The sequence below is a fragment of the Kogia breviceps genome, chromosome 6 (assembly GCF_026419965.1).
Source record: "Kogia breviceps isolate mKogBre1 chromosome 6, mKogBre1 haplotype 1, whole genome shotgun sequence".
Classification (NCBI taxonomy): Eukaryota; Metazoa; Chordata; class Mammalia; order Artiodactyla; family Physeteridae; genus Kogia; species Kogia breviceps.
The window spans coordinates 83,785,082-83,812,353 of record NC_081315.1 but is presented as its reverse complement, the minus strand read 5'-3'; the positions used below and the strand labels follow the sequence as shown (position 1 = coordinate 83,812,353).

General features: G+C 35.8%; 1 protein-coding gene across 6 annotated transcripts in view; it reads right to left on the bottom strand.

Moving 5' to 3' along the window:
* PDS5A (PDS5 cohesin associated factor A) overlaps positions 1-27,272 on the bottom strand; it is a 133,772-nt gene that overhangs the window by 69,486 nt on the left and 37,014 nt on the right. For 5 of the 6 annotated variants that reach the window (XM_059067032.2, XM_059067027.2, XM_067036262.1 and 2 more), the window contains exons 3-8: positions 13,904-14,107; positions 12,743-12,829; positions 12,116-12,213; positions 7,656-7,782; positions 5,015-5,095; positions 3,003-3,143 (exon numbers count right to left, since the gene is read on the bottom strand). In XM_059067032.2, the coding sequence (XP_058923015.1) occupies positions 3,003-3,143; positions 5,015-5,095; positions 7,656-7,782; positions 12,116-12,213; positions 12,743-12,829; positions 13,904-14,107 (738 nt within the window). The remainder of the gene's footprint in view (positions 1-3,002; positions 3,144-5,014; positions 5,096-7,655; positions 7,783-12,115; positions 12,214-12,742; positions 12,830-13,903; positions 14,108-27,272) is intronic. The other variant, XM_067036263.1, reaches the window with a different exon arrangement.

Sequence of the window (27,272 nt, the reverse complement as noted above, 5' to 3'; positions counted from 1 at the left end):
GGTTCCAGACGTGCAGGCTCAGTAGCTGTGGCTCATGGGCCCAGTTGCTCCGCGGCATGTGGGATCTTCCCAGACCAGGGCTCGAACCCGTGTCCCCTGAATTGGCAGGCAGATTCTCAACTACTGCGCCACCACAGGGAAGCCCTCCCCCTGCCTTTTTTGATTTTTAAATATGTTCTCTGAATGAGGTTTGAATATGATGATAGTTCTGGTAATTTTTTTCTGGTGCAAAAATCATTTGGTGTCTCTGATGTACAGCTGTTATTAGTAATCTATACCAAAGTGAAAATTATCTCATTATTACCTAATACATTGTTTGAATACAAATATATATATAATGTTAATTAAAATAATGGGTAAAATGAGAAATTCTGCATTAGTAATTTACCAGTGACTTTCTGAAAGGAATTCAAATGGCCACCTACTTTTTATTTTTCTTCAACCTTGGATGAAAAACGGAACCGCTCTGTTACTGCTTCTAATTACAAAGTAATTGATTCAGAACAATTCTCTGTAAAAATTTTCTAAAACCAAAATAAAGCAATTATGACTGTTTTATAATGTTTTAAATTGGTGAATAAATGTAAATGTCTATCTCTGCCTAACATGAAAAAAGTCTTAAATATAAAATGTGGCAAATTTTCTGACTATAGCAAAGCTGCTAAGTAGCACAACTCCGGAGTATCCCTTAAAACATAAGAGAAATAGCACTCTATGGACCCACACAGTGGACAGTGTATACAGTTGCTTGCAGTGGCCCAGTATAAAGCAAAATCAAACAAACTGTTATGCTGAAGCATTTTCTCAAGTATTTTTATTGTCCTCAGAGGACTGTAACCTAGGACTTTTAACTATAAAAAGCTGTAGTTATATGATTCAGAGATATAACTACAGAAAATCGCCACAGCTATAAAAACTTCCTAGGCTATCTGCTTAGCACACACTGGTGACTCCAAAGGGGGCACCCTAATTATATATAGATAGTACCTAAACTACTCTGAACCTCAGGTCTCTTCACTTGTGATGAGAAAAGTAATACTGGTACAGGCTAGGGTTATAGTCAGAAGCAAATAACACAGGTGAGAACAGCTGCTGTAAAACTATAAAATATTCCATTATTAGTATTATTTAGACACAGTATTAGTTCAGTATAAAGTCTTTTAAAGGCGTGAATTTATCTAAGAATACAGAAAAACAAAAAACAATGGCCTTGGGTTATATATTATATATTGTATTAAAAGAGACTACATGGTTAGAAATATTAACTGACTATGGTGCTAATATTTTTAAAAAAGGAATTATGATATCTATAAAAAAAATTCTTGTTCACGTACCTCTAACGTACCCCTATAAAAATATCAAATTGTATCAATGAAGAAGAGAAGGTACCAGATAAAGGAGTAATAAGGATGACTGTAGTAAAATGAAAAGCTCATAACCCACTTAAAAAGGTGCTACTACTCAGTTCCAGCCATTCTGTGTCATGTAAAAATAAGGGCCCAATGTTGTGAAATCACTTGACTTTTTTAATAGAAGAAAATGCATAATCTCGATTTTTAAGCAAAATCTGATTTTAAAATTTATTCATTCATTCAATGTTAGCAACTTTTTTTAATAGTATTTTTAAATTTTATTATTATGTTTTTAACATCTTTATTGGAGTAAAATTGCTTTACAATGGTGTTAGTTTCTGCTTTATAACAAAGTGAATCAGTTATACATATACATATGTTCCCATATCTCTTCCCTCTTGCATCTCCCTCCCTCCCACCCTCACTATCCCACCCCTCTAGGTGGTCACAAACCACCGAGCTCATCTCCCTGTGCCATGCGGCTGCTTCCCACTAGCTATCTATTCTACATTTGGTAGTGTATATATGTCCATGCCACTCTCTCACTTTGTCACAGCTTACCCTTCCCCCTCCCCATATCCTCAAGTCCATTCTCTAGTAGGTCTCTTTATTCCCATCTTACCCCTAGGTTCTTCATGACATTTTTTTCCTTAGATTCCATATGTATGTTTTAGCATACGGTATTTGTCTTTCTCTTTCTGACTTACTTCACTCTGTATGACAGATTCTAGGTCCACCCACCTCACTACAAATAACTCAATTTCGTTTCTTTTTACGGCTGAGTAATATTCCATTGTATATATGTGCCACATCTTCTTTATCCATTCATCCGATGATGGACACTTAGGTTGCTTCCATCTCCTGGCTATTGTAAATAGAGCTGCAATGAACATTTTGGTACATGACTCTTTTTGAATTATGGTTTTCTCAGGGTATATGCCCAGTAGTGGGATTGCTGGGTCATATGGTAGTTCTATTTGTAGTTTTTTAAGGAACCTCCATACTGTTCTCCATAGTGGCTGTACCAACTCACATTCCCACGAGCAGTGCAAGAGCATTCCCTTTTTAAAAAGAGAAATTCTTTGTATGTGATTTCAAAATAAAATTTAGGGACTTCCCTGGTGGTGCAGTGGATAAGAATCCGCCTGCCAATGCAGGGGACACGGGTTCAATCCCTGGTTCAGGAAGATCCCACATGCCGCAGAGCAACTAAGCCCGTGTGCCACAACTACTGAGCCAGCAGTCTAGAGCCCACAAGCCACAACTACTGAGCCCACGCACCACAACAACTGAAGCCTGCGCACCCTAGAGCCTGTGCTCTGCAACGAGAAGCCACCACAATGAGAAGCCCGAGCACCACAACAAAGAGTAGCTCCTGCTCGATGCAACTAGAGAAAGCCCATGTGCATAACTGAATCACTTTGCTGTACACCTGAAACTATCAACTATATGCTGATAGCTTGATCAACAAACTATCAACATTGTTAATCAACTATACTCCAATATAAAATAAAAAGTTAAAAAATGCATACCTTAACTAAATATAAGAAGATAAACTGAACTCACATTTTATTCTTTTACAGTTAGAGAAAAACGATATATATTTTTCTCTTAAATGTTAAAGGGCTTAGAAACTATAGTCAGTCCTACCTTCAGTTTGAATTCAAGCTGCGGCATGACAGATAATAATAAATGAGGATCTATAGCAAAAAGTTCCTGAATCAGATCAAATACATGTTCTGACAAATCACTTACTGATGATCTTCCCAGCACCAGGACTTGATTGAAAAACTACAGGAGATAAACACAAAAATAAAATAGCTGTTTCATTTAAAAACTTGGATAGGCTTTTTATAAACATGTTAAAAGAAAACTTTATAATTAGGCATTCCATATACAAGTGAAGGTGATGAAAAAGAACAGATATTTAAATTACTAATATATATGATAGGACAGTCCACAAAAACAGAAGAAATAAACCTCTAAATATCATCAGATTATGAATGTTACATGAAAGAGATAAAAAGTAATTGAGTTGTTAGCTTTCTTTCAAGTTAGGATGACAATTCTAGGAATCCTAACTTTCATTAAAACAAAATAATTTAGATAGTTTATGTACTTCATTATAGAGAATTTTATAGAGAAATTTCCTTAGAGAAAATTTTTTAAAGTCTCAATCTTTTGGATTTTTATTTAAGCTTGAGGATTCTATTAGTTTAGTAATAAAGTATAATTGAAGGCAGAGGATGAGCTGTTTGTTTTTTTTTAAATACCCAGAAAGTCAAAAACACTTTAACTCAGAGGATGTGATTATACAAAGGCTGGTAATTTAAAAGAATTCTAGAAAAAAGAAACAAAGAGAATATACTATAAAAGCACAAATTAAAAGACATCTCTACTCCTTGCCAACATACATAAATTTAGAAAAAAAATATTAAATGTAAAAATGCTACAGAGGCAGCTGTATGCAACTGATTTGAGCATGTTTTTGATAGTATCAAATGATATATTTCTTTTGAAAAGCAACACACATTAAGAGATAGAAAACATTAATATTTATTACACAGACCTTGAAAAGAGTAAGGAAAATAGTTTTAACAAAATTAAAAAGTATACATACACACACATATAAGCACAGAACACAAATTCTGAAAGGATACATGAAAATCTACTGGTGATGCCTATTTCTGAGAATTAAGAATAGGGTATTCAGGGTTTGAAGAGAGACAATTTTCACTGTATATCCTTTTGTACTACTTGAGAAAACATGTTTTTTTACCACACTTAAGTATTTAATTAGTAATATAAATAATACTAATAATTCATACCATTTAAATTAACAGACTCTCACTTGGGTTTTTATATGTAGAAAATAATTCAACGATAGATAAATGCTACAAAGATAGTTGCTAAAGGAAAACACTGAAAAAATCTAAATGCGAGGCAAGAGAGACATGATTAGGTAAATTATAAGTGAATTCAAAGGAACATTTATAGTCATTCTTATCATAAATTAAAAAATTAAAATATGGAAATATATATATAAATGAAGACAATTCAAAGTTTTATATAGTATATGAAAAAAATAGGCAGGAGTTTGAGCAAATGTTCAATAATGAAATTGCTACATTAAAGTAGTAGAATTATAATTTTTTCTCCAAATTACTTTATTGATTTTTTAAAGAACAAAAAGAAAAATACCTCTATTCAATAAAGTAAAAAAAAAAAATTTATTACTCTATAACAATTATTTAAGAGGGCAAACCAAAAAGGTTAAGAAGAATGGCCTAGAGACATGAAGAAGAAAATATATAGACAGAGAGCCATAGATAAAGATGAAAAGAGAAAGTGTGAAAGAGATCAGCATATCCAGGAGATAAAAAGATAAATACAAAGGCAGTAGAAGAAAGAGTAGGAATTGTAGACAAATTTCCATAAAATAACATCCTCCCATTTTATGCCATTTAAAAATAATGTCTATAGCTTACAAAGTTATGCTGCATTTGGTTACATTTAGACATATCAGTTTTTAATATATTTCTTATAAAAAGATGAAACTGTTCACAGGCTAAATAAGCCTTTATGTGAAAGGTTTCAATAAATTAGTACAATGGATTAAGATCTACAGAATTATGAAAAAAAATATAGGCAGAAATACATACATTGGCAATGCATGCCTCAATAGTCTGGACTGTCCTTTTCAATAAGACTTTTGCAAGGTCAAAGGACTGTTTATTTAAGTTCTGAAACACAATAAAAATATGCAAAGTTTACAAATGAATTAGTGAATTTATGATCTAGATAGCAACATTAGAACACCAAAGTCTTCAAGTCCACAAAATATGAAGCAAAAAATATAACTGAACTCCATTCAAGGTTTTACCCAATATCTGCTAGTCAAGTGGTCATAAATGCAGAAGTTGCAAATAGCACAACCATGAATCATAAACTAAAATACATTAGATAATTAGCCAAAAGCCCAACCCTATATTAAGTTTAGTTTTACTAAACTCAAAATGGACCTAAGGCTTTTTGGTTTTGTTAACCAATTTGAACTGGCAATCACACCCATGTATCCTAAACAAATACACACACACACACACACACACACGCACGCACACACCCCTTTCTAACCCACTATCCTCAGTATTTCACCGTCTAATCAATGTCTGTTCTGAGCAAGAGTGGACCTGTTAAGTGTTTCAGGTAAAATTCTCAGTCAATTATGTTTTTAAAATGCTTAAATACTGTCTTCACTCCTCAAGATTCCCAATGCATGGTAACAAATTAAAGGGTCTGAGGAAGCCTGTAGAAAAGACATATATTTAATTTTTAAAAACTTACTGAAAATGGAATTCTTGTGTTGAAGAGTACCCATTAACATCTCTACACTTTGCAGTTTTAGACCAACCTGAGATTCACTGACCATCATCTCGCACCTATCCCCAAAAAAGGCAAGGATATCCTATACTCTAGGTTAGTAGTCAGCAAACTTTTTATGCAAAGAGCCAGATGGTAAATAGTTTAGGCTTTATTAGCCAGCCATATGGTCACCGCTGCAACTATACAACTCTGGCTGTTGTAGCAGGAAGCAACCACGGACAAAATGAAAACAAATTAGCATGGCTGTGTTCAAATAGAACTTTATTTACATAAATAGGCAGTGGGTCAGATTTGGTCTACAAGCCGTAGCTTCCTGACACTTGCTCCAGGTTTTTATTCCATTGGCAAGAGGATAAGATTATCTCAAAATTAAGGCAACCTTAGAGGAAATAGGTGAGGGAGATTAAGATACAAACTTCCACCTGAAAAATCTATGAGTCACAGATATGAAATGTACAGAGTGAGGAACATAAGTCAATAACTATGTAATATCTTTATATGCTGACACAGTGTAACTAGATTTAGGTGAGCATTTTGAAACGTATAGAAATATTGTGTAACAGGAATTAACATAGTATTATGCAGGTCAATTATTTAAAAAGGATCAGATTTGTAGTTATGGCGGGGGGGGAGGCAGAATTGGATGAAGGCATTCAAAAGGTACTTCCAGCTATGAGGTAATAAGCACTAGGGATATAATGTACAACATGATAAATCTAATTAACACTGCTGTATGTTATATATGAAACTTGTTAAGAGAGTAAATCCTAAGACTTCTTTCATCCACAAGAACAAAAGTTTTTTCCTATTTCTTTAATTTTATATCTATGAGATGATGGATGTTCACTAAACATTTCATGTTTAAATTAAATGAAATAAATCATTTCATAATATAAGTCAAATCATTATGCTGTATACCTTAAACTTATACAGTGCTGTATGTCACTTATATCTCGATAAAACTGGAAGAAAAAAATTAAGGCAACCTTTCTATTTCCTAAAAAGGTATATTTCCTACTCATTAAAAATAACCTCTAACTAGAATACAAACACCAAATACACTATTCCTCAAAAAGTTTTTCCTTTCTTATTTTGCCTGACATATACTCCCCCTATGCCATACTCTCAAAATTTTGACCAATTACAGACTCATTTGAATTAAAAAAATGCAAATAATATATAGTAAGGAGAAAAATTTATAATTGATTGCATCTTATTGTGAATAAGTATCATTAGATACATCTTCATTTAACATCTGATAATAGGTCACTGAACAGTCAGAGGAAAAGGGCAGAAGAGTAAATATCAACAGTGGGGTAGGCCTGAGTCCACCCCACAGGGGGAGCTGGTGGGGAGCTAAGTCCTTCAGTTTCTTAGGGGGAGCTAGCAGAGAGAAACAGAAAAGGAAATGGAGAGGAATATACAGCTCTGAATCATCCTTTTCCCCTTAACATTAACCACATAGTTCCCGCTTCTGCCCAAATCTTTTTCTGAAAGTGCCTAAGAAAAATGTAGGACATAGGTTCTGAGAAGAAATACAAATTCCTACCCTCTACATCTATGTTACAAAGGAATAAATAATTTCTTTTCCATAACAAACAGCAACTAACCAAGACAGTACTCCAATCCCTTGTAATTCCTAGATTAGATATGAGTGGTCAATCAATCTGGAACATTTTTAGTTTTCCAGAGAATAGGTAGCACTTAAATGAATGAAAATCTTCCACAATATATTAATCAATATATCTTCTAAAGATAACAATAGCTATAAGACCAATATGTGTTACTCTGTTTTATTTGGGGCTGGAGAATGATAATGGGAATAATTACACGGGATTGCAAATGGTGAAAAACAATTATTTTTCATATATATAGTACTACCATTAATATTAACCTTTAATATCTTCATACTATACAGACCTTATGTGCAGGAATGAGGTTAATAAGAATGGAGTCCAATAATTCTTGAGTAACTCCATCACCTTCCATGATGATAGAACTCATCAAGTCTAGCATGTGCATTTGTACCTTCTTATTGTGGCTATTGCTTTAAAAAAAGAGGGAGAAAAAAAGAAAGAAAAATTAGGCTTACAAAAGAAAATTAAACTTCCCAGTTTAAAACAACTATCTCAAATGTAAAAGGATTTTCACCTGATTGAGGGAACCATGCCGGTAACGGCAAAGAAACTTTCTTTCTTTATTTTCTTCCTTTGTTGATTATTAAAACAGCTACTAAGATATCATTGTAAAGTATTTTACAAAAACAAAAACCTTTAAATTTAATTAAGCCCCTATACAATTAGAATTCAAAGAGTGAGTTAAATTCAAGTAAACAAAAATGTCAACTTCAAAGAAAGGACATCTTTGCTTACAGGCTCCTGGATTTTAAAAGGTGATAAAATTTTAAGTAAGGAAACAAAAAAAATGTACAAGATAATGAAGGAAGGCAGTTTTTCATCCTTTTTATCCTTTTTGATCTTAATAATTCCCCCAAATAAGGCAGAACTATAAACACACAAAAAAGCCCAAGTCAACACTTCTACACCTTTGCCGCTGGACTTTTTAGTTCAACAATACCGAAAACCCAACATCTGATATAAAATGCTTACCAGAACTTATGACTAGAAGGTTCTGAAAATGTCATCCTGCTATCTCTCAAAGAATTTCAAACGAATGAAAAATCAAAAAGGTAAAAAGCCAAGAATAAGTTTCAGTCCTGCTTCCTTAGCCAGTATAGAGTCAATGTGGGCCTCCTCAATAAATATCTCTACTGCTGATACAAACTTACCCAAAAAGACTGGCTACAAAATTGTTGTAAATTAGTAGAGCATCTAGGTTTCTCCCTCTCTGACTGCATCTTAACTAAGACTTGACCTGTCCATTTTCACATTTATCAGAATACATATGAAAAGACAAAATCAAGATAATGATATAACTTAGTTGTACTACTACAGACACAGGGAAGTTTAAATTAAGACTGAACTAAATGTTATTTCATTTATGTATTTCTTACCTATAATTTTAAAAAATTAGTTTGAAATAATGTATAATACATCTGTTGGACACTTAGTTGTAAAATCAAAGATGAAAAAATTTATAAAGTTGGTAGAAAAACTGTCCCATCGTTAGATACAGTTTTCTACAGTGTAGAAAGATACCCCTTTCAGAAAGATACCCCTTTTGCATATACTCTCTTAAATATCTTATTTACTATAGGCCAAGATTGTGAAAGATCAATTATACAGTGGGATGTGTGTGTGTGGTAGGGGGTGAAGAAGAACAGATATTCAGCTTGATGCAACAGAATGAAGAGCGTATACAGCTCTCAGATCCATATGCACTTGAGGATAGGAAAGGAGTGAAGGAAAGAAAAATGAAAAATGGACTTAAAAATTATTCCCACAAGTTCTAGTCCAAGCTTCAATAATAGGGGTAAGATTCTCTCCTACTTGAACAACTAAAAAACTGGACAAAATATAAGAAGTAAGTTTTCAGATATCAGACATTATACACATGCTGCTGAAAGAAGGGAACAATTTTCCCAGCTTACTCTTCCTACTTGGTAAAGTTTCTAGGCTTCAGTGTGGGAAGAGAAGATCCTAGCAGAGCCTAATGGTTTTCCTGAGTCTGGGGAGACTATAGCTTGCAGGGCAGAATACCAGAGGGGAGAGAGCTACTCAGAGAGCGAGCTCACAGAGGGTACACCCCCTCCCCGAGTCTTCAGGTGCTTAGTGATTAGCACATGCAGGTGAGGAAATTTCTTGAGTTTGGGGAAGGTACCACCTGAAAGGAGTAGAGGGAATAATTCCCAGAATTCACACAGGTCTTAACAATGTGCGTGTCCCAACTACAGTGGAAACTCTTATAACTCACAGGGCATCTAATAGAGTAATCAGAAGGGTAAACCCACATATCCAAGCAGCTCTATGAGCTCCATCCACAATGGGACATCACAATCAAATTGTTTAAAACCAGTAATACAGAGAAAATCTTAGGTGGGTAGAGAAAAAGAAGATACATTATTTACAGAGGAACATAGATTTAAAATGACAAAACTTATCATTAGAAACAATGCAAGCCAGAAAAAGATGCAGGAAACATCTTTAACAGTACTGAAAGAGAAAAAAAAAAGTCTATTAACCTGAAATTCATACCATGAAAATAACTTTCAAAAATGAAGGTGGGGGCTTCCCTGGTGGTGCAGTGGTTGAGAGTCCGCCTGCCAATGCAGAGGACACGGGTTCATGCCCCGGTCTGGGAGGATCCCGCATGCCGCGGAGCGGCTGGGCCCATGAGCCATGGTTGCTGGGCCTATGCGTCCGGAACCTGTGCTCCGCAATGGGAGAGGCCACAGCAGTAAGAGGCACGTGTATGGCAAAAACAAAAAAACAAAAAAAACAAAAAAAACAAAAAAGTGGAATAAAGACTTTTTCAGACATATAAAAACTGAAAGAATTCTATCAACAGTAGCCCTGAACTATAGGAAATGTTAAAGGAAGTCCTTCAGAGTAAAGTAAAATAATACCAGATGGAAATCTGCATATATGCGAAGGAATGAAGAATACCAGATATATGGTAAATGTGTCAGTAAATACAAATCAATAAACTCCTCTATGAAAAGGCAAGTCCTTTATTTACTGATACCTCATTGTGAATTCTTTCAATTAGATAATTAGGTCAACAATAAACTTAGATCTTCAGAGTCAGTAAAGAAAAATACTGACAGGATTGTATGTAAAAGTAATAGAGGAAAGAAGTATAACTGCAGAGTGGGAAGCAGACTTAAGTGGATAACCAAGGTCACGAAATGGGCAGAATGACAAGTCAGGCATTTTTTTTTTTCATTTTGTTGGTGATTTTAATATTAAAAGAAAAAACTGCAAATATGTGGTAGAATGCAAACAATGGCCACAAACTGTTGCCATCTCTGTATGCACAAGCCTTTAAAATGCTGCTCCGTCCAACAAAATGTGGAGTCTATCTAACCAACCTTTGAATCTGGGCTTGCCTATGTACCTTGCTTGGCCAATGAAATGAATAAACATGAAGTGTGCAGAGGTCTTAAAAAGTGCTTGTGTGGTGGAGTGTGCCCTTCTTGCTACATTTGAAACCCAGTCAGCATAAGAAGAGGTCTGAACTAGCCTGCTGGATGATGAGAGAGTGACACGTGACCCAGCTGTCCTATTACCTCAGCCAACTGCCAGATGTCCTGCTGACTGCAAATAAAGGAGCAAGTCCAGGCCAGAGAGAAAGAACTGACAAGCAGAATCATGAGCAAAACAAAATGGAATCTGTTTTAAACTACCAAGTTGTGGGTTACTTTGTTATGCAGCAAAAGCTAAGTAACACAAAGGTAAAGTTTATACACTTTATCTTTTATTTAAGGGCCTTCAGTTAGTTGCCACAGGAAGCTTTTTCTCATGCAATTTTTTAATAAGCTTCTATCACTAGACCGGGTTGGTCCAGTCCTTCCCTGTTTATTCCAGGTTAATTCTCTTCCTACCATTCTATCTAAGAAAAAGAAAAACATGTTAAAGTATTCATAAGAAATCTACAGAAAACTTTAGAAATGTGCTGTCTAATACAGAAGCTGTTATCCAACAGCCATTTGGCTATTGAAGATAAAGTCTGAATAAAGCCTTATGTTGAAATAATAATGCTTTTGGATAATGTGAAATAAAGTATATTATTTAAATAAATTTCACTTGTTCCCTTTTACCTTTCTTAATGTGGCTACTAGAAAATTTAAAATATATTTGACATATATTATGTTTGCATATAATGTAATGTTGCAGAACACATCTCATAACAATGCTTGGTTTACTACACACACACACACACACACACACACACACACACACACACACACACAGCCAGAATGAAACACTGGATTGAAATCAGTTTTGGCTCTCCTGTTCAGCAATTTGTGCCCCGGCAAGCCACCAAACTCCTCTGTACATGAATGTCCCGATTTTTATAAGGAAAGAGTAATGCTTATGATTTTTTTTAGCTATGAGACGATATCAAAGTCAGTATACTTAACCACTGAGCTATTATGCCTCCCAGCACTCACTAATGATACTTACAATACTTAAAATTTTCACCTCATAATTTAGTACTTCATTATACAATATAAGGTCTCATACCGCTTGCTTTACAAGAGTCAACCTATACAATTGATACCATAATTTAAAATGGTAATATAAGGACAAAGGCAGGTTTCAGACAACAGAATTTTTAATTTTCCTTTTTATGTTAACTCTTTTAAGGAAAACATTTCCTTTTAACTAAAAGATCTTAGAGTAAATGCACAGTACATGATACTTCAATACACAGAGCAAGAAAAGGAGACAAATAGAGATGCTTAAAAAATAACTTACTTGATCACTGAGAAGAGAGTCCTAAAAAGCTGAATAAAAATTTCATTGCAATCTTCCAATTCAAAGCAGATGTTATATGATTTAACCCAAGCTAAATTCTTAAATAAATAAATAAACAAAATTATTTACACATACATAAAAGTTACACAAAAGCAAGCTCATTAATAAAATTTAATTTTTAGAATTATAAATCTATAGTAAAGCTTATAATGGCCCAACATATAAAATTACAATTGTTTAAACAGTCACACTCTGATCTTTAAAAAGACGTATCTGCTGGCATTAACCTTCTCTAATTGAAAAATACTGTCAGAGGCTAGTAACACATATATACATATAAAATATAAGGCACAGTGAAAATTAATTCAACTTTATCTCTTTTGGGATTAGAAAAGAATAAAAACAGAAATATAAAAATAAAGTTTCAAATAATATAACAGCTTCGCCAGTGGAATATGCTTTATCTTTTTAGGATATGAGGAGAAAAAAAAAAGACTGTAAATGACATTTTCTTAAGTGGGCTTCGTATAAAACAAACAAAAAGATTCATTTTATATTATAAAGTTACTATAAAGAATTTTCTACAACATGAAATAGTGTGATATTTATTAAATAAAATTTGTTTACCTCTAATAAATAAAAGTATCTATTAAACTGCGGACTCTTTGTATCCTCCAAACCCTTTAATTGTCTGGTAATAAACAAAAATATGTCCTGTTTTAAAAAATGATAAAACATATTAATTTAGATACAAATACTTATACTTTCACAATACACTAATAATCTGTAATATATATTCTCCGTTATAGACAATAAAAGAAAATTCTCCTTGAGTCAATGACTTGGAACTGGCCTAGTCCATTACTTAAAATATCTGGAAAACAGCAAATCACTTAAAATTACACTATTTAGAAGCAAAAATAGAGATTATTACTGCCACAAATCTTTAGCCTTTCTCATTCTGAGAGGACCATAGGTTCTATATCTTGCTATCCTTCTAGTACAGAACTTCCACTTTATTCACTATCTTCATCTTGTATTACGGCAGTTATCTTCAGTTTAAGTACCTGGATATGAGTCTTCCATTATAATTTCCCAAATTAAATAGTAATTTTCAGTACCTAGTTTTGAATTTGATAAGTGACTACAAAGTTGTGTGGAACAAAAGCAATAATAGACTGGTCCAAGGGTTGTACTTTCCACAACAACAGTGCTCCATTTCTTAATAAGCTTTCTTTAGAAGTTTTAACACCAAATAGTACCAATATGGAACAAACTGATTTTAGGACTATTTAAAAGAAAGCAGTCCAAAGGATTAAAGTATAAAAGTATTCAAAATACAAAATCAGCTCAAGAGATCAACTCAAAAGAGGAGTTCCTCAAATATTTCAAACAAAGGCAGAACCATCAAGATGAGCATACAGTTTTGCATATAATATAACTTGCAGTGGAAAACAGTCATTTGAATGTGTAAATTATATAGTTGTTTTAAAAAGTGTCATTCATCCACCATCCCTTCAATTCAGCCATCTGGGCTTTGAGATGGATATTCCTGAAGGTTAGATATGAACAGACAGGGGCTAGTTTTGATCCATACCTTTTAATGCCACATAAAAATACCAATCATTTCTGTGGATACTCAATATTAATTGAATGAATAATTAATTAGTTTTAGAACTTATTATATAATCTTCTTACGGTCACAGGATGATTAAAATGAAACCTATGTTCCTAAGGGTAGTAAGCTAAACTATAAAAGTAAACCAGTTTTGTAAAGATTGTATTTACCTTAAGTTTATCGTGGGAAGTATATGGAGCTTCTGGGGCATAGATTCTAAAGATGTCAGCCAAACAGCATGCTACAAGGAGACGCACATCTTTATTGGGATTCCTGAGAAAAAATTCCGATGCTAGATGCAAGGCTAGTGGGAGATACTGCTGTTTTTCATCTTCTGAATCCTGATCCATATCCATAAAAGTTTTGACTACCATCTGTAAAAATATATAGAAGAAAAATATAATCAACTCTTGATATTTAGAAACCAGTGGAGTATATATATTTAATCATCTCCATTACAACACAGACTAGCAATCAGTTACCATCAGAGGATTCACAATCAATTTTTGTACATCCTCATTTAAGAATTCGAGTAAAGATTACAAACGTGAACAAATACCAACTTTTGGATTACTGATAGATACATTATCTGCATTTGTAGGAGGTTCGTGAAGAACTAAAGACTCTCGTTATTAATATTATATCTAGCCCAGGTTAAAAAGTTCATAGCTTCATATGGATAAGCAAATCATTTGATATTTTGCAACCTCATCAATTATGTTTCTTGTACATTTTATCATCAAAGCTGCCTTGATTTAGGCTTCTTAAAACTATTTCATTTCACACTTTAATGGGTTTTGCAATTCACAACAGAAAGCCATGTTTAAATATTTTTATGTAGGGCTTCCCTGGTGGCACAGTGGTTGAGAGTCCACCTGCCGATGCAGGGGACATAGGTTCGTGCCCCGGTCTGGGAGGATCCCACATGCCGCAGAGCGGCTGGGCCCCTGAGCCATGGCCGCTGAGCCTGCGCGTCCGGAGCCGCCTGTGCTCCACAATGAGAGAGGACACAACGGTGAGAGGCCCATGTACCGCAAAAAAAAAAAAAAAAAATTTATGTAGTTGTACTTCTGATTAAAAGCCTTAATTATAAAATAACCTCTGTTCTTATTTATGGTTACAAAATTAACAAATGCACATTTCAGAATCACTCTAAAAGGCAAAAAAGTATAATGAAAAAAATCCATTCTCAACCCCAGAAAATAACCACTATTTTACGTTTTTGTGTATTTTATGCTGGTCTGTTTTCTCTTTAAACATGCAAATAACCATATAGTCTTTCCTTATTCATTTATCCAATCATGATTATTTCCTCATGCCATCAAAATTCTTCTTTAAATAAATCAGACTTCACCTAACCAGTCACCATTCTCAAATATTGAAGGTGTACTTCTATTTCTAGTTTGACAAGACTTTTTATCGTTGAGTAAGTGCTGGGTGTTTTCAAATACTTTTTTCTGTGTCTACTGAAGTGATATTTTCCGCCTAATTCTGTTAGGACAGTAAATCCCACTGACTGGTTTTCTAATTATAATCCAACTTTAATGTATAACATACACTGTCCTAAAATATAGACAGGTATAGTATGAATGACCTAACCTGGAAAAAACAACACAGAGGAAGATGACTGTAAATTACTACTCCTTATGAGCCTAAATACAAACGTCAGGAATGGCATCCTAAAGAACTGAATTCGGTGATTTTGTTATAAATGGCTTTGTGCTCATACAGAGCTTGGGGATGGGGAAGGAGGAAGGGAACAGTAAAAGTGGAAACAGTCAACATCTGGAGTATACAGGAGCTCTCTACTATTCTTGCAACTTTTCAAGTCAGAAATTATATCAAAAGAAAAAGTCAAAATTTAAAAAGAACACATTTACCACATGATATGGGACAAACATACCTATATTAATAGTTGAAATGAAAGCTCACCAAATAAGACTTGTCTTTGAAAAACAATTTTAACAAATAATTATAAATATTAATTGGGGGTGGGGAAGATTTATTATTCTTTTTCTGATTTTAATAGAACATATTTATCTGTGCATCACTAGTTTGATATAGAGATGTTAATAATATGGAAATAAAATCACATTTATAAAGTATTCTAATTCTACTTTAAAACCTTTTAAGTCAGAAATGCATATGGCATAGTGACTTACAGTCATCCACATCTGTGTTGTTTTTCCCAGGTTAAGCCATTCATATTATACTTGTCTATATTTTATGACAATGTGTGTGGTACATTCCCTTCTGAAAGTTTTGAATCCTAGAGAATTCCCAAGGACCAGATGTTCTTTTTAAAATTATTATTTCTTATTGCACTATTATTACTTCATCCAGAGCTTTATTTCTTTTAACATGTTTTGAAATATTTATGTTTATCCCACTTGATTTTAACATTAACATACAGCTGAGAAAAATGTTTTCCTGTTTTAGAAGTCATTTGTTTCTTTCACCTAACTCTTGTCAGGAAAAGAAATTTTATCTGTTTTGTTAACAGCTGTATCCTCAATGACTAGAACACGACTGGCACATAGTAAGCATGCAAACTTTTTTTTTGAAAGAACATTAAAATTCATGACCCGGAGAAAACCACAATTTGAAAAGATACATGCACCCCAATGTTTACTGCAGCACTGTTTACAATAGCCAGGACATGGAAGCAACCTAAATGCCATTGACAGAGGAATGGATAAAGAAATGTGGTACATATATACAATGCAATAATACTCAGCCACAAAAAAAGAATAAAATAATACCATTTGCAGGAACACAGATGGACTGTGACTGTCATACTGAGTGAAGTAAGTCAGAGGGAGAAAGACAAATATCATATGATTATCACTTATATGTGGAATCTAAAAAAATGGTACAAATGAACTTATCTACAAAACAGAAATAGAGTCACAATCTTATAGTTGCCGGGGGGAAAGGCGGAGAACAATAAATTGGGAGATTGGGATTGACATATACACACTATTATATATAAAATAGATAACTAATAAGGACCTACTGTATAGCACAAGGAACTCTACTCAATACTCTGTAATGACCCATATGGGAACAGAATCTAAAAAAAGAGTGGATCTATGTATATGTGTAACTGATTCACTTTGCTATAGAACAGAAACTAACAACACTGTAAATCAACTATACTCCAATTAAAAAAAACAAAGCAACAAAGTAAAATGTTAAGATTTGATAAAGGTGAATGGTAGGTATATAAATGTTTGTCTTATTATTCCCTATGAATGTCTGAAATATTACAAAATTATAAGGAGGCAATTTGATTAGGTAAAACGAACTTTTGTTTTTAAGGTTTGGGGCGCAAGTTTCCAATATGACTTGAGCTACTTGGGAGATTTTCCAGAACAGCTGTTTCAACCATGTTCCAACTTTGAGGTTCCTAGTAGCCCTGGTAGAGGCAACAAGAGAAGACAGCCAAAAGGAGTGGTGTGACGGGCACATGCTCAGGGTCTCTCAGTTGCTTGCCTTTGAGCAGCTGGCTTTTCATTAGCTTTATATATTGACCTTCTGTATTTGGGCGGTAAAAAATCCTAAGACTAAAATGAGTTTGTAAACCATTACTACCCCTCATAAAAGCTAGGAAGCTTTGCGGGGGGGCGGGCGGGGGGAGGATTGGGAGTTTGAGATTAGCAGATGCAAACTAGTTTATATAGAATGGATCAACAAGGTCCTACTGTATAGCAGAGGGAGCTATATTCAATATCCTGTGATAAACCATAATGGAAAAGAATATGAAAAAGTATATGTATAACTGAATCACTCTGCTGTACAGCAGAGATTAACACAACACTATAAATCAATATACTTCAATAAAAATTTTTTTAAATTCATGAAATGCCTTTTTAACATCTACTCTGATAATATATAGTATGTATATTTTTAAAAATATGATCCATATGTTCCTACCATTCTGGCAAAAAACTTTATCAGTTCTAGACAATCAGTATATTATGTCTATTGCTCAAAATTTGTTTAGAATTTTTAAATAAATACAGTCTAAACATAGGTCTATAGCAGGGGTCACAACTCAAGGGGAGGGAAATGGAAATAACCACTTGGGAGAAATGGAGAGCACATGCCCCATCCAAAGACAAGGGCTGGTTTCAGCTAATTGTTGCCAGGTGAGAATGCAGACCTAGTACTGCAAAATCATTCAGTTGATCAGGACACAATAAAACATTAAGTGAAATCATCTGACTTGAGAATTTCAGCAACTCCAAAAAGTTCATACCATTGCGAGGGACAAGCAAAACATGTCTATGTGGTCCTCAAATCAACAATTTGCAAATTGTTAGAAATATTTCAAAGGAAAAATGTCAGCACAGTCAACTTTTCAGGTAGACAAATTATTCTGAAAAGCTGTTTTGCCATTTCTTTTATACTTAGTTTTCTTTAATTAGGTATAAAAGATTATGAAGAAAATATTCAATAAACTGAACATCACTAAAATCCAGAGAGCCTTCAAAATGTTAATGAGGACCTTTATAGCACATACTCCTAAACCATACCACAGAAAATATCAATAACATTTTCAATGCCCAAAAGTAATGGTAAAGACAGACCACTTTAGAACCTACCAAAAAAATTTAATTCCCAGTGGGATAAAAATCAAAATTTGAAAGGGACATCTAAGAAATTTTTTAAAAATTAAGAGGAGGACTTCCCTGGTGGCCCAGTGGTTAAGAATCCGTCTGCCAATGCAGGGGTCACAGGTTCTTTCCCTGGTCCGGGAAGATCCCACATGCTGCAGAGCAACTAAGCCCGTGCACCACAACTACTGAGCCTGACCTGTAGAGTCCACAAGCCACAACTACTGAGCCTGTGTGCCACAACTACTGAAGCCCGCACCCCTAGAGCCCACAGTCCACAAGAGAAGCCACTGCAATGAGAAGCCCGTGCTCCACAAGGAAGAGTAGCCCCTGCTAGCCGCAACTTGAGAAAGCCCACGCACAGCAGCAAAGACCCAACGCAGACAAAAATAAATAAATAAATTCATAATAAGAGGGACTTCCCTGGTAGTGCATTGGTTAAGAATCTGCCTGCCAATGCAGGGGACACAGGTTCCAGCCCTGGTCTAGGAAGATCCCACATGCCACGGAACAGCTAAGCCCGTGTGCCAAAACTACTGAGCCCACAAGCCACAATTACTGAAGCCCACGCGCCTAGAGCCCCTGCTCTGCAACAAGAGAAGCCACCACAATGAGAAGCCCATGCACCACAAGGAAGAGGAGCTCCCGCTCGCCGCAACTAGAGAAAGCCTGCACGCAGCAATGAAGACCCAACGCAGCAAAAAAAAAATTATGAGTATCTTTAGGATCTTGAGCAGGAAGGATTTATTAAATCAAGACACAAAAATCACTAGCTATGGATTCCTTCCATAAATTAAAGTTAATGTGCATTCATCAAAAATATCACTAGTTTTCAAAAAGACATGCCACTTAATGAAAGTAGATACTTGTGACACGCATAACCAACAAAGAACCTATCTAAATAGATGTAAAGAACTCCTACAATTCAATAAGGAAGAGAAAACCCAATTGTAAAATGGACAAATGACTTGCTAGACTAAGCACTTTTTGAAAGAAACCCAAATAGTCAAAAAAATGGGGGACTAAATCCCACTGGTGGCCAAGGACATGCAAAGGAAAACAATGGTAAGAGAACTGACATTTAAATAATACTGAGTTCTCTGATCCACAAATATGGTATACGTCTCCACTGATTTAGGTTTTTCTCTCCCAGATTGACTGAATATTGGGACAATCGCTGCATCCTTCTGGAAGGATACTATGTTGCCACACATTGTACACTTCCATCACAATGCTTATCTCACTGTGCTTTCTGCTTTCCTATTTATTGTCTCTGCTAGGGCTATGGCTGCACCCTGTTTATACCTTCAGCACAAAGACTTTGGTTTGACATATACTCAATAAAAGTTTGTTGAGTGGAAAAAAATGTCTTCCAGCATTTATTATGTAGTTTTCAGTGTACTGGTCTTGTATATTTTGTTATTTCCAACTATTTATTTACCTTTTTGGATGCTACTGCAAATTTTAAAAACTTTGCATTTTCCAACTGCTGGTTCCTATTACATAGATGCAGTCAATTTTTGCATACTGAGCCTTTCACACTGCTACACAGCTTTACTGGTTCAAGTAGCTTGTTTATGCATTTCTCAGGATTTTCTATAAATGCAATATCATTAACAAATAAGGACAGTTTAATTTTATCTTCTCTAATCTGTATACCTTTTATTTCTTTTCCTTATCGTGCTAGCAAAACCACGATACTGAACAAAACTGAGAGCAGACGTTTTTGTCTCTTCTGAGATCTTACAAAGTATTCAGTCTTTCACCATTACGTATTAAGTTAATGGGTTTCTGTAGATGCCTTTTTATCAGGTTGAGAAAGTTTTACCTTCTATTCTAAGGTGCTGTTAGTTTTTTTTTTTTTTTTTTTTTTTTGCGGTATGCGGGCCTCTCACTGTTGTGGCCTCTCCCATTGCGGAGCACAGGCTCCGGACGCGCAGGCCTAGCGGCCATGGCTCACGGGCTTAGTTGCTCCGCGGCATGTGGGATCTTCCCGGACCAGGGCACGAACCCGTGTCCCCTGCATCGGCAGGCGGATTCTCAACCACTGCGCCACCAGGGAAGCCCGGTGCTGTTAGTTTTTATGAAGAATGTGTTGGATTTTTTTTCAGATACTTTTCCCACATCTGTACAGATGATAACATGTTTTTCCCAATTTACGCTAGTGTTAATATGTGGAAATAAATTGATTTTCAAATATTAAACCAAATTTGCACTCCTGAAATAAACCTGACACGGTGATCATTGGGGGTGCACTGTGTTTTGCATGTGTGCGGTGTTTTTTGTTTTTTTTTTTCGTTTTTCCTATTTTTGGTTGGTTTGGTTTGGCTGTCTGGATCTACCCTGCTAATACTTTGTTGTCCATTTAGGTTCTTGGTCTGCAGATTTCTTTTCTTTTAATATGTTTTGCTTTGGTATCAAGGTAATATTGGCCATATAAAGTGAGCTGGAAGTGTTCACTCTTCCTGTTTGCTTAGTTTGTGTCGGACTAGTATGCTTTTCTCCTTAAGTGTTTAAAAGAATTCATCAATGAAGTCATCCGGGTCTTTATTTGTGGGAAAGTTTTTAGTTGCAAATCTAGTTTCTAAACTCAGTATAAAGAGACTTCCCTGGTGGTGCAGTGGTTAAGAATCTGCCTGCCAATGCAGGGGACATAGGTTTGAGCCCTGGTCCGGGAAGATCCCACATGCCACGGAGCAACTAAGTCCATGCACCACAGCTACTAAGCCTGTGTTCTAGAGCCCTTGAGCCACAAATACTGAGCCCATGTGCCACAACTACTGAAGCCCGCATGCCCAGAGCCTGTGCTCCGCAACAAGAGAAGCCACCGCAATAAGAAGCCAGCACACTGCAATGAATAGCCCCTGCTCGCCACAACTAGAGAAAGTCCATGCGCAGCAACAAATAACCAATGCAGCCAAAAATAAATCAATAAAATTTAAAAACTAAAACAAGATAAAACCAGTATAAGGTGGGACTTCCCTGGCAGTCCAATGGTTAAGACTTTGCTCTTCCACTGCAGGGGGCACAGGTTCCATCCCTGGTTGGGGAACTAAGATCTCTCATGCTCTGTGGAGTGGCAAAAAACAAAAACAAAAACTGTACCCTGAGTGCCTAGCCCTTTGCCTAGCATAGAGTAGCTCCTAAGTGAATATTTCTTGACCTTGAGGAGGAGTGATAATCAATCACAACATCTGCCAAAAGCTAAGTGACCAGTTATTACCTGCAATGTATAATAGTTAAAATCAGTATAAAGCCATCAGGTTTTCTATTTCATCTTAAGTCAGTTTCGGTAATTTGCATTTTTCCAGAAATATATCTATTTCATTTAGGATACTGAATTTACTAGCATTAACTTGCTTATAATATGCCTTTATTACCCTTTTAATGCCTATAAAATCTACACTGATGTCTCTTTTTTCACTGATACTGCTAATATTTGTCTTCTTTCTTTTTTATACTTTTCCCCCCCTTGTCCCACCTTTTTTTTCTTGGTTGTTCTAATGTAGTGGTCTCAAGGAGTGAATTTGCCACACACCTCCAGGGGATATCTGCCAATGTCTGGAGACATTTTTAGTTTTCACAACTGGGAAAAGGGGTTCTATGGCATCTAGGGGGTAGAGACCAGGGATAAGATAGCTCCCCACAATTATCAGGCTGTAAAAGTCAACAGAGCCAAGGTGGAGAAACCTGATCTAACAGCGGTTTTGCCAATTTTATTATCTTTTCAAAGAACCATATTTGGCATTATTAGTTTTGTCTACTGTCTGCATATCTTCTATTTAATTCCCATTCTTGGGCCTCTCACTGTTGTGGCCTCTCCCGCTGCGGAGCACAGGCTCCGGACGCGCAGGCTCAGCTGCCATGGCTCATGGGCCTAGCTGCTCCGCGGCATGTGGGATCTTCCCGGATGGGGGCATGAACCCCTGTCCCCTGCATCGGCAGGCAGACTCTCAACCACTGCGCCCCCAGGGAAGCCCTGATTCCCATTCTCATCTTTACTATGTCCTGCTTTCTACTGGGTTGGCCCAAAAGTTCCTTCGGTTTTAAAAGTAAAAATAAAAGACACATTTTTCATTTTCACCAAGAAGTTTATTGAACAACGTATTTGCCCTTTTGTTCCACTACCTTCTGCCATTTTTCAGGCAACTTCATAATTCCATCTTACCAAAATTTTTAGTCTTTTTGAGCAAAGAACTGTTCCAGGTGCCTTTTACGGTCTTCCAGGGAATGGAAACTTTTTCCATTAAGAGAATTTTGTAAAGACCAAAATAAATGGAAATCCAAAGGTGCAATATTTGGTGAATACGGCAGATGAATCAGAACTTCCCAGCCAAGCTGTAGCAGTTTTTGCCTGGTCATCAAAGAAACACAGTCTTGTGTTATCCTGATGGAAGATTATGCCTTTTCTGTTGACTAATTCTGGTTGCTTTTCATCAAATGCTGCTTTCAGTTGGTCTAATTTGGAGCAGTACTTGTTGGAATTAATCATTTGGTTTTCCGGAAGGAGCTCATAGTAGAGGACTCCCTTCCAATCCCACCATATACACAACATCACCTTCTTTGGATCAAGACCGGCCTTTAACGTGGTTTGTGGTGGTTCATTTCGCTTGCCCCACAATCTCTTCTGTTCCACATTATTGTACAGTATCCACTTTTCATCGCCCGTCACAATTTGTTTTAAAAACAGAATGTTTTCGTTACGTTTAAATAGAGAATGGCATGCAGAAATACTGCCAAGAAGGTCCCCCCCACCGGGCTTAACTTACGTGGAACCCGAACATCAAAGCAATTAACATAACTAAGCTCATGCAAATGATTTTCAACACTAGATATGGATACTTTGAGTATGTCAGCTATCTCCCACCTGGTATAACGTTAATTGTTCTCAATGTCTCGATTTGATGGCTATCAACTTCAACTGATCTACCTGCAAGAAATCTCCAGCAGGAAACTTTGCAAACCACTTCTGACACATTCAGTCACAGCACCTTCTCCATACACTGCACAAATCTTTTTTTTGCATTTCAGTTGCGTTTTTACCTTTCTTGAAATAATAAAGCATAATGTGCTGAAAATGTTTTTCTGCCATCTTCAATGTTAAAATGGCTACATAAAAATTCACCAATTTTGATAAGATGCTGTTTTGTTTTTTTTTAATGCACACTGATATGACAGCTGTCACAATACAATCTAACAAAATTGTTTCAAAGGAAGTTAAAGACAACTAAGCGCTACTGGAGCCATCTTAACAGAAAAAAACCAAACTAACTTTTTGGCCAACCCAATACTTTCTTTAGGTTGAATCTGCTGTTCTTTTCCTAGGTTCTCAGGGTAGAAGCTTATCACTGATTCTAGACTGTTCTCTTCTAATATGAACATTTAAATGCTTATCAAAATAAATTTATCAATAAGCACTGCTACGAAGTTCAAAGTATTTTCTAGTTTTCCTTGTGATTCCTTCTTTTATTCATGTATTACTCAGAAATATACTGCTTAATTTCCAAATATTTGGGGTATTTTCTGGACATCTTTTCTTATTAATTTCTCATTAAACTCCCTGTGATATTACCCTGTATGTAATATGAATCATATTAAATGTATTGAAATTTGTTTAATGGACCACCACATGGGCTATCTATCTTAGTGAATGATTCATGTGCACTTGAAAAGAATGTGTATTTCTGCTGTTATTGAATGGAATGTCAATTAGGTCAAGTGCATTGGTACATTAACTCTTCTATGACCCTATTGATTTCTGCCTACTTGTTTAATCAATTACTGAAAGAGGAGTGTTGAAATTTCCATGTGTACTTATGGACTTGTTAATTTCTCAGCTATGTGGAAGCTGTTATTAGGTATATACTGTTGTATTTTCTTACTGCAGTGATCCCTTTTTTATTATCAAGTATCTTTTTTTATTTTTGGCACTATCCCTTGTTCTAAAGTCCACTTTGCTTGAAATACTGCCACTGTAACTTATGATCTGCATTAGCAAATTCTTCTAATCTTTTTATCTTTTTTTAAAAGACAGGTTTATTGAGGTAAAATTATATACAATTCACTTTTTAGTGTCCCATTCTATGAACTTTGACAAATACACAGTTGTGTAACCAACATTACAATCAAGGCATAGACTACTTCCATCGCCCTAAAAAGTTCCTTTGTGTCCCTGTGAAGTCAACCCTCAGCTGCTTCCTTAGCCCTCGGCAACCCCTGATCTGTGCTGTCTGGCAACCCCTGATCTGTGATATTCTGTGATTCCAGAATATCACATAAAGGGAGTTACATAGTACATTGCTCTTTGGATCCAGCTCTATCACTTAACATAATGCATCTGAGATCCATTCATGTTGTACATATCAGCAATTCATTCCTTTTAAGTGCTGAGAAGTATTCCATTGGGAATTCCATTGTGTTCAGAGCCAAAGAAGACAGACACAAATGGGGAGCAGGGTAGATTAAAAAGGACACAAGGAAACATATGCGGGAGATAGATCCATTCATTTTCTTGATTGTGATGATGGTTTCAAGGCTATATATGTACGTCAAAACTCGTCAAATTGTTTTGCCCTGACAGCAACTCTCTGATACCAACTGGATGTACTACATTTCAATTTAGTTCTAACACTAACTACCTGGAGTTAGCACAGACCCCACAAGTTAAAGAGCAAAAATTTCCTTCACAAAACTCCCCGCACTTCAGATGACACATGCAAGTCCTGGGGGCCGCCTGCATTTGTGATAGGTCAGTTATAACTTTAGGGCTTCCTACAATACCTTCAGGTTCAGTATTTGCTAGAATGCCTCACAGAACTCACTGAAAGCATTATACTTATGATTACAGGTTTATTATAAAGGACATAACTCAGGAACAGCTAAACAGAAGAGACGCATAGGTCAAGACCTTGGGGAGAGAAGGCAGGGATGAAGAACTTCCATGTTCTTTCCTGGTGGATCTGACACAATACTCTCCTGGCACATCAATATGTTCATCAGCCAGGAAGCTCCTCCTGGTTTCCAGAGGTTTACTGGGCTTCCTTATGTGGGAATAATTAATTAATTAATTATCATTTCATTGAGCTAGGTCACTAGCCTCCCCCCTCCCCTCCCAGTTGGCTGAAAATTCCAAATCTCCAACATTTTGGTGACCAGTCCCTTCCTGAAGCCATCCAGGAAGGGGGCCAAGAGTCACCTCATTAACATAACAAAGATGCTCCTATCACTCAGGAAGTTGCAAGGGTTTTTGAAGCTCTGTGCTAAGAACTGGTAACAAAGACTAGACTAGATAGTATATACTTCAAACATGTGCAATCTATTGTATTTCAATTATAACTCAATACAGCTGTTTTTTTTTAAAAAGGTACTGTCTTGAGGGAAAAACAGTAAAGTAAAACAACTTTAAAACCTCACTGGTAAAAATTAACTTCTAAAAAGTCCAACACAGAAAATGAAAACTCTCATTCACTGTTAATTAGAATGTAAAATGGTACAACCACTTTGGTGTTTTCGACAAGTAAAAGATATGCATACCCAATGGCCCAACAATTTCACCAATGTCTATGTCTATGCCCTAAAGCAGCTTGTACAGGTACAATAGAACATGCATACAAGTATATTCATAGTAATGTTGTTTGTAAAAGCCAAAAAACTAGAAATCAGTAGCAAGAGAGGATTGGTTAAGTAGTACAATAGAGTACTTAGTATACAGCAATAAAAATAATTGAAAAACACATAAGCAATAACACGGATGAAGCTCAAACATAATACTGAAAAAGACACATACACAGGAACCATACTATATGATTCCATTCATATAAAATTCAAAACTAAAACTAGAAAAAACTAAACTATATTTTTAGAGATTTGTACGTAGACAGTGACACTATAAGAAAACCGAAGAGACTGCATTTATATAGTGGTTATGAAACAAAAAGTTTATGACTGGGAGGTACACACTAGACTTCTCGGGGTGCTGATGATATTCTAAAGGTGTTGATAGTCTATTTCTTTGTTCATATGTTCATTTTATAGTTACTTGTTAAACTCTACATATTTTATGTACTTTTTATATGTTCACATATAAATATATGCACACACAAGACCCACCATAATATATGTATATGCATTTAATAAAACAGTTAATAGCTACTTTAATTATAATAATAGTTAAATTTTTAGGTATGATAATCATAGTACGATTTTTTAAAAAATATAGTACCCTATTTTTTAGGAATACATTCTGAAATAGTAATGAAATGAATGCTATCTGAGATTTGCTTCAGGAGTTAATTATTCTCTTTTCTTTTGTTTTTGTTGAAGTTTTTCCATAATAAAAAATGGAAAACTTAAAAAAAAATTACATGTACCATAAGAATCTTAGATTCCTTTTTTTTTTTTTTTTTTTTTTTTTTGGGCAGTACGCGGGCCTCTCACTGTTGTGGCCTCTCCCGTTGCGGAGCACAGGCTCTGGGCGCAGGCTCAGCAGCCATGGCTCACGGGCCCAGCCACTCCACGGCATGTAGGATCCTCCCGGACTCAACCACTGTGCCACCAGGGAAGCCTTTAGATTCCTTTTAAAGGAGCTAATCTTATCACCTTTGGTGGGCAGGGCCACCACCTGGCATGCAGGATGTGGGATCTTAGTTCCCAGTCCAGGGATCAAACCCATGCTGCCCCCTGCAGTGGAAGTGAGCAGTCCTAACCACAGGACCCGCCAGGGAATTCCCTAATCATATTTTAGATAATGTAAAGACTTCAGAAATTTTCCATTTAAAAATAAGAGAAGGGGATTATCCCAGTGGTGCAGTGGTTAAGAATCCAGCTGCCAATGCAGGGGACACGGGTTGGAGCCCTAGTCTGGGAAGATCTCACATGCCGTGGAACAACTAAGCCCGTGCGCCACAACTACTGAGCCTGT